The sequence below is a fragment of the Genypterus blacodes genome, unplaced genomic scaffold (genome assembly GCF_046128005.1).
Source record: "Genypterus blacodes isolate CSIRO-AG114 ecotype Tasmania unplaced genomic scaffold, CSIRO-AGI_Gbla_v1 ptg000032l_1, whole genome shotgun sequence".
NCBI classification, from domain to species: domain Eukaryota; kingdom Metazoa; phylum Chordata; class Actinopteri; order Ophidiiformes; family Ophidiidae; genus Genypterus; species Genypterus blacodes.
The window spans coordinates 4,269,770-4,278,083 of NW_027466845.1; the positions used below are offsets into that span (position 1 = coordinate 4,269,770).

An 8,314-nucleotide genomic window follows, 5' to 3' on the forward strand; every position below is an offset into this window, starting at 1 on the left:
CTGCAGTGAATCACTTTCCCTCGCTGTTTAATCCACGTGTGAGAAACTCTGAGCCACAAACTGGCAACTGAGACAAACAGCTGATGTGATGCAGGATTATTGGGCCTGGAACCTGATCTGATCTGATCTGCCACTACAAATAAAACGCCACAGCAAACACATAAATCATCGCTTGCAGACAAATTAACACGCTCGACTTGAATCTGTGAGTGAAAATCACTTTTTGCACGACTTTGCGTCTTTCTTGCCTTGCCTGTGTACGACACCGCTGACAGCTCGCGTTCACATCGATGCGTCAGAGTATCGACGCTCCGTGGCTTTATAACAGGCCGGTTCAGCTGCAGGCGAGCGGCCGCGTGCCTCAGCCAACCATGACTAAGCAGGTTTCCATTACAGCCCCGAAGCTACAACAAGACTGATAACAAACACTGATCACAAGTCCAACTGCTGTAATGTAAACAGGTGAGCAACCAACTTTGCAGCTGCAGAAACAAATCAGATCATATTTACTGTGTCACTCAGGAGGAATCCAGAGGTCAGAGGTCACGTGGACGACATCAGTGTGTTGATTTCCCTTCATATCCATCATCCACATCCACACATGAAGTTACAATGTTCTGGGAACCACAGAGAGAAACTCCTGCAGCTTCAAAGTTCTGGGAAAAGAAGACAAAAAGACACAAAAACGCAAAGATCTGATAGAAAACAATCAATTTCTGCTGATATCTGCTTTAAAAATGAGAGCAGTATTGTTCCTATATTCTTCATTTCTATTAATTTGTGGTTGGATGCATAATTGGTATTTTATGATCATTTAACAGCAGACAAGCAATAGAATAAACACATTTTGGTCCTTTAAGTAGAAATATGTGCACAAGTCTCATCACTGGCTATTGAAACAGACACATTCTGAGTGTTAACTGTGCACACACACTGCATATTCTACTGTAATCAACACCAACAGGACGATTAAACAATAAAAAAGCCACAAGGTAGTATGTCAACATTTTTTTAATTGTGATTTTATTGAGTTTATATGGTTTTGGTTCTGTAGCAACCTACTGGAGAATTCTAATGAAGTGCAGTTTTGTACTCAAGCCGGTTACAGTTGAGAGCAACGACAGGCACACGTTTTGTGCAAATGTAACAGCATCGGCACGAACTCCTACACAAACACAGCAAAGATGCATGCCAGAGGAAGAAACAATACCAAATCATTTCACATTGACGATAGCTAAAAGACGACTTCCCTCCCAACAAAACAACGGCAAATCCAAGCATAAACACATTTGGCCCGTCCGCCTGCTGACAAAACGGGGACAGATTTGCCGAGTAAACATCCAGTCCTGACGCACAGAGAGGAATGTGTGGCGTCGTCCAACTGCATTGACTAATTCCTCCCCATCTGCCATCCCAAAATGACTCAAACCTCCCAGTCACTGTGCGTTACTACTCCACAAAATACTTATGTTAATATCCACACCACACAAAATGAAACAAATCCATCTCCAGTGTGCTCAGTAAGGAATGAACCTGCTTGGAGCTGCACGTTGCTTTAAAGAGGCAACTCCACATGTTGCGTTTATGTGTGTGTGTGTGTAAGTGTGTGTCTGGCAGTATGCTGGCGATGCAGAAATGAAAAGGTTCTAGGCTTTAATGTGTCTCGATTGGGATCAGAAGCCTCACGGGACAATAGAAGCGTGAGACATGTGGAGGCCTTGGTGGCCTTTACAGCAGCGGGTCAGGTGGGGGCAGATGTTTCCTCTAATCGCCCTCTAAAAATGCGTGTTTACAGCAATTACAGGGACAAGAAGCACACACAGGCGCAGTCCGCTTTATCTACAGTTGCATGACGCACAAAATTGAAAGTTAATGCAAAATTCTGGAGCTATAAACAAGGCCTCTCCTCCAGGACTGCTGCCACAGCCTCCGAGCATGCAAACACACCGGGCAGTGCCACTGAAATCTATGCAGACGAGGTGGGAGAGTTTAGTAGAGAGAGAGAGACTGCGGTGTGACTAGTTGGACTTTACAGGCTGTGGTCTTTGTGTCGGAGCGTTATCAGCTCCTCCGTCCTTCACAGTGAAAATTAAAAAGAGCTGAAATACTAGTTGGCGTGACGACAGATCCGTGGAAATGTTCGCGCCGGCCCGGGATTGGTTCCTAAATGTCAACGCGTGTTGCTTTAGTCTCTAAGAGCGGCCGTGGCGACGGGTCAAAGGTCAGATCTGTGCGAGCGTCAGTGGCGGCAAGTTCCAATTCAAAAGGAAAATGCAACATTTGTGAGTGCATCTACTAACAAACTAAGCTGTTATACTGTTACAGTTTAACACCAAAAAGTCTTGGGGGCCCAGGAAGGAGCTTGGAGGAACTCCTCAAGAGAACAAGATGCACACTCGACTATTTCGCCCCACCTTAAACCGGCGTCTATTACAATAACACAATGACTGATAGACAGATGTTGCTTTGCGTTTGATTTTACCATCTAGACGCACAGATGGAAGTCTCATAACGGGGGTTGGGTCGGGGCGATGCCACTTCTGAAGGAAAGCAGATGCACCACTACATTCTACAGCTTTCCTTTATTTATACAATCAAGGGCCACAGTTAATTCTTTTACATCCTAGGGTTTTTTAACAGCATTAACAAAAACTACTTCAGTTGCATTCCAAATGGCAACTATCCAAAAAGTAAACTTACTGTAACATACATATTTAATAGTGTATAGTCCATGCAATTGCGCACGGCCGGTTTGCATCTTTATGGTATGTCATTAGTAGTGTATGGGAGACATCAGCCACCAGTGCATTTCCAGTACGGTTCTGGGTGAGGGGGAGGGGGGAGAGGAACCTCCACACCGCAAACAGAAAACCTTCTCAGCCAGACTTGAAGAGCAAGATGGCCACCTGGCCAAGGTAGAAGTAGATGAAGTGCTTCGTCTCGTGGGTGACGTAGCTGCCGAAGTTCCTCCCGACGATGCAGTGCCAGGTGGGGTTGTACTTCTTGTCAAACTCCTGGAAAAGAGGGAGGAGAGAGGGCGGTTTTAGTTTAGAGGAGGCTGCGTTTCTCGATTGTCAACGAGATGCAGGGGGAGGCCGACAACGCAGTGCCAAGTTGGGGGTTGTACTTCTTGCCAAACTCCTGGAAATGGGAGGAGAGAAGGAGGTTTTTGTTTAGTAGAGGCTGCATTCCTGATTGCCAATGAGATGCAGAGGGAAGGGAGAGAGGGAGGGGAGGGTTTACATTTGGACACAGGCAGAGGAGCCTCATCGCCACACTGACCAAAAATAGATGGGAGAATATAAAAAAGAAAAGAATGCACTAAATCTGCAGATCATGTGCTTGGTGGTGTCGGCCCACTTGGCAGCCATCTGCACGTCCCGCCTCACCTTCTTGATGTACGCTGCGATGTCCTTCTCTATGTTGTACTTCTCCATGGCCTGGGTGGCACAGTCCACCGCGTCCTGCTGCATGTCCTCGGACATGTCCGCGTTCTTGATCACGGCTTTCCTGTCAGTCATGATGGTGGTGCCTGCTGGAGGGGAGAAGGAGACACGGGAGAGCGCTCATCACACGTGCTGCTGGTTCTGGTGCTGGTTCTGGTGGTGTAGGCCGGTGCTGTCATCGCGGTCGACCACACGCACCATACGGGGAGCATCCGGTTAAACTGGCCGCGACCTGCTTCCTCTGCGTTCCGCCGCTATAACGCCAAGTTACGTTTCGAGTCTGACATCTTCCTCTCATTTTTAATCCGAACCTTTACTTGGCCGCTGCATAGATTCTCTGCGAAACTTGATACAGGTGGAGTTAAATTACTTGGGACAAAATCATTTTTTTTCTCGCGTCTTCCTTCCTGTCCGCGGTTTCACACGGTTAACGCAGCTTCACGCGTGGGTAAACACGCCAAACATCTCGGCCCCCCTCGGCCCCCCCGCAACTCCCGAAACCCCGCACGACCACAGCCACAACCACAACCTATACGATGAATTAACGCACATTCAGTGGAGGTTCACCATCAGGGGAACTCGACTCAGAAATCACACAACACACGCGAGCCACGGCAGAGATCATCCACTCACCTTCTCACCGACGTGTTTCTCCAAAATCCTAGTTTGCAGATGAAAGTGTGTCAGCGTGTCAGGCGGGGGTTTAGGTGATGCTGTATGTAATTGGTTTTTAAAGATTCAGACAATAAGCATGTAGGCAGGCTGTGCTGTGCTCTGACGGCGCCCCGCCCCTCTGCTGCAGGCTGCGCCCTCCCATTGGCTCTCGCTTTCTGTTCCAAGCGTTTTTCTCCAGCTCCTGTCTGCCGGCATCTTATTTCATCCCACAATGCATCATTCACTACGGACTAAAAGGAAACGAGACCCCTGGTTGCTGAAGGCATCACTCGGCCTTTTCTGTAGGGGGAAGAAGAGCTGTGAACCGAGCGGACATCGTTTACTTCACTTCATTTAATGTCTTGCTTCACACTAAGCAGCATCACTGTGACCGCTGAGGCAGAAGTTTGCTATTTATATATAAATGTGTTGGAAGACGTCTTTACAGCTTTCCACTATTACGAGGTTCCATGAAGGCACCTCCCTTCTAAATGGCTCTTTAGTCAATTCACGGTGGTGTAGGACCTTTAGCTCGCCAGGACTCACAACAATTCATCACAAGACCTAAACATTCACACCTACAGGCCCTTTTAGTTCCACTTCCTCTAACCTGCGTGTTTTAGGAGGTGGGAGGCAGCAAACATGGGACAAAATCTCAATACAGACACGCAACTGTTCCACACATACACACAGCACCTTCTCTCTCTCTCTCTGAGGCCATGGGACAATTTGGGTTATTGTTTAAAAATAAAACAGCAAACCAGTGTTTTCGTTTCAAAGTATTTTATTGAAAATGCTGGGAGAAAAGTAAGATTAAGCAAAGATACACACAAACTACTCCCACACCAAACCCATCCCCAATTTAATCCCTTCATACCAGGCATCTACGATTCCATCCTTTGATCCAACTTCCTGGTCCTCAGTCTCGCTCTCTTGTAAATAAAAGCCGTATCATTGTAAGATAGGCAGGCTAATGAAAAATGTTGCTCTGGGACTCCGCAATTAGTTCTCAATCAACTCATTTGATTCCTGGAAATCTGATCCCGTTCGGAGCATCCATCCTTGCCTATCCCTTCCCTAATCGATCCACTCATCCAGCTCCAAGGATTGGGATCCACTCCTCCAATCAAAACCTTGAAATACTAGGAAGAAAATCAGAGGTAGAGAATTAGAATAAATGTCAGAGTTGGGCCAGATTTTCCATGTTTAGCACTCATGACAGATACTAGTCAAGAAAAATTCCAGAGCAGGAAAAATATTCCCTGATGTTAAATATTTCATCAATGAGGACACTTTTCTAAAATAATGTTTCAGACTTAAGACCAGATATTGTATGGTTACACTTATCACAACATTGACATAAAACTTGACATATGGCTTTGATAAATAAAGACATGCATCATCAAAGAGAGCGAGTAAAACATGTGATGGAATACAAAGCGTACCATGGCACCTCGACCTGATTCCTCCTCAATTTGATGTCCTATCCTGACCATACAAATGAAATGTGCTCCATAATGGTTTTATTCCAAATCACTTTAATCCTTCTCTTCAGATGTCTAAAGGAAGACACAAGGGGTAAAATACAGTTAAGCATTGGACCCGATCCAATCGCTCTCCCCATCTATCCCCTTATCATTAAAAAACAAAAAATCATGTTTCAACACTTGCAAAAACATTGAGTGTGTCCTTTTACTACTCAACCTTTTTGAAGTTCGACAAAGCACAATTTCTATCGTTGCAACAACAGTCAGAAGGCGGGGTGGGGTGGGGTGGGGGGGACAAAAGGGCAGAGAGGCTGGAAAGGGCAGGAGAGGTTAAAGGGATAACATCTACATACCAAGATCATCCACAGGGACATCAGGACATGTAATGCAACAAATTAAAACCAATAGTTAACATCTGGGAAAAACTCAGATTAAAAACAGGAGGGTATACATTAAAAAGGGCTAAACAGCGCTGGTAGAAAGGTTTAAGAGCGGGAGCGAGAGCGACTGTGACGAGGCGAGTAGCGTGGCGATCCTCGGCCGCGGCCATGGGAATTGCTGCGGCTGCGGCTGGCACTGCGACTCCGGCTCCTGCTCCGACTGCCACGGCTACGGGAGCGTGATCTTCCATAACTGGGGCTGCGGGGACCGTCTAATTTCACACGAATGTAAGCAGTTTCTCCCTGGCAGACACAAAAGAACTTGACATTGAAAAGACGACATCCCCGTCCCTCTATTAGTGAGAGCTAAACTGCCATACCTGGACACCAGGGCCAGGAATGCTTCAAACATGTGGTTTTGTCCTGAAATCCTCACCTTGACACAGCACAGAAGCACTATCCATGTAGTATCAAATCAGTAAACATACCTCATGCGAGCGGAATTTGGTGTTGTCCAGCTTGCGAACAGCGTAAGTCATGTCTTCTTTGCGCACAAATTCCACAACTCCGGTTCCGTCTCTGAAAACGTCAGCATAACACACATCCCCTGCTTCACGCATGTGATCCTTCAAGTCCTGCCAACTGCCGCTCTGGGGGAGGCCTGCAACAAAAACAAAAAGATGCATGATAATAAAACGTACAGTGTTGCCTACCTGCAAATCAGTGACGCCTGCGGTTTCATTTCTTTCACCAAAGTCAAAGACGGGTAGATACAGGACAGGCAGACAGTGCTGACCTTACGCTTCACAACATACACATCTTATCATCAATATGAAACTGGATCCCCATCACAAACACACATGTTCACCACGTACACACATCAGTCATCGGTCTCGGGTCAAAGGGGAAAGAGCGTCATGGCAGCAACATCAGCATGAGGTGTACTTACCTGACACGATGACCCTGTACTCAGAGCGTCTGGACGGAGGCCCGTATCGGCCCCTGGGAGCCCCGGCCCCGGCCCCCCCAAACCCTCCTCTGGACCCCCGGCCGTTCCGAGGAAACTCCACCCGCAGTCTGTAGCCGTCATAATCGTATCCATCACGTCCAAACACTGCATCGTCTGCGTCCCTGTAAGCACCAGAGAGATGTAAACATTAGGATGTGGACATGTCAGACACGTGACTACAGGTGATGTCATTCACTGCAAGCCTTTGACTTTCACAAATGGAAGAAGCACCTGCACTCTAGTTTAGACACAGTTTGGAGCCAATGTTATGTTTATGCTTGCTGGGCTCCTTACAGACTCCAAGGTAACAATACTGTGTCTTTAAAGTCTGCTTGGAGTTTGTTTGCAGTAGTTATTGCTGAGAACACACACTCTTGGTTTAAACAAGATACAAAGATAACAAGCAACGCTGCCTCAGGTGAAGGTAATGAGATGCAAATAGATGCAAAGTAGCCATACATACATGCATAACTCAGAGGGAAACCAGACATGTTACAGGAGAAAGTTGAACAAAGCTCAAGTCCAAACAGCTGCGCTTCCATTCTAATCAGTGAGAGTGGCATTAGCTCGTCAGCACTGTAATACGCTTTCTTTGACCCTACGGCATTAGCCCAGTTAGCGATAGCTCCTCACCTGGGGTCTTCGAATTCAATAAAGGCGAATGGCGGTCCTCCTCTCCGGTTTTTCAAGTCGATATCCCTGATGGCTCCGTATTTGTAGAACACGTCCTCCACGTCTTTGGTGCGGATATCCGGGGGGAGATTCCCAACATAAATTCGACAGTCGTTGTTCCCTGCAGGGCCTCGCACAACGCCAGACATTGTAAGCTGCTACCCGCGCGCTGACTGGAGCTACCGTTTTGTTTTCAAAGCGAGATTCCAGACGCTCGGTTGAGTTCCGTTAATCCCAGAAACACTCGGTGCACAATGTGTCCGGTGCTCAGCGGCAAACAATCAGCCCGGCGACGCGACGTTTAACGCTTTAACGCTGCAGCTTTGCGTAGAATTCTGTGAGCACACTGGTGTGTTTTCCTCCTGCAACAGCGCGCCTCCTGTAAGCGTTCATCGGTGCCGGAAAGGCGCCGCGCGGTGCCGTACAGATATCACGCCGCTTCCGCCAAACAAAGTAGTGCGCTAATTGAACAGGTGCGGCGGTAATTATGATTAATGATCTTAACCTGGTAACAACGCGTAACCGCGACTGATGTGCTGGCAAATACAAAACTAAGTGTTTGTTCGCGAGAGCATCGATTAATTTACGTTTTCTAGTGCAATGTGAATTAGTTTGCCTTTGAGTGATTTGGGTTTACTCAGTCTGAATTTCATAAAAGCTAAAAAA

The 8,314-nt window shown here is 47.0% G+C and overlaps 2 protein-coding genes across 4 annotated transcripts; both read right to left on the bottom strand.

The window, feature by feature from the left end:
- Positions 1-1,265: 1,265 nt before the first annotated feature.
- Positions 1,266-4,237, bottom strand: dynll2a (dynein, light chain, LC8-type 2a). 2 transcript variants are annotated; one of them, XM_076146415.1, is made up of 3 exons: positions 4,080-4,237; positions 3,390-3,532; positions 1,266-3,014 (listed from the first exon to the last, which is right to left on the bottom strand). In XM_076146415.1, the coding sequence occupies exons 2-3, from the start codon at positions 3,519-3,521 to the stop codon at positions 2,877-2,879; spliced, it is 270 nt and encodes an 89-aa protein (XP_076002530.1). In that variant the 5' UTR covers positions 3,522-3,532; positions 4,080-4,237; the 3' UTR covers positions 1,266-2,876. The 2 variants fall into 2 exon arrangements, with proteins under 2 accessions (XP_076002530.1, XP_076002529.1); XM_076146414.1 differs by having other exon boundaries at positions 3,390-3,535.
- A 640-nt stretch (positions 4,238-4,877) lies between these two features.
- srsf1a (serine and arginine rich splicing factor 1a) lies at positions 4,878-8,041 on the bottom strand. Of its 2 annotated transcripts, XR_012961516.1 has the most exons (5): positions 7,610-8,041; positions 6,917-7,098; positions 6,456-6,628; positions 5,546-6,270; positions 4,878-5,242 (listed from the first exon to the last, which is right to left on the bottom strand). XR_012961516.1 is itself a non-coding variant. In XM_076146511.1 (4 exons), the coding sequence occupies exons 1-4, from the start codon at positions 7,795-7,797 to the stop codon at positions 6,073-6,075; spliced, it is 741 nt and encodes a 246-aa protein (XP_076002626.1). In that variant the 5' UTR covers positions 7,798-8,041; the 3' UTR covers positions 4,878-6,072. The 2 variants fall into 2 exon arrangements, 1 of the variants encoding a protein (XP_076002626.1); XM_076146511.1 differs by having other exon boundaries at positions 4,878-6,270.
- Between the last annotated feature and the right edge of the window lie 273 nt (positions 8,042-8,314).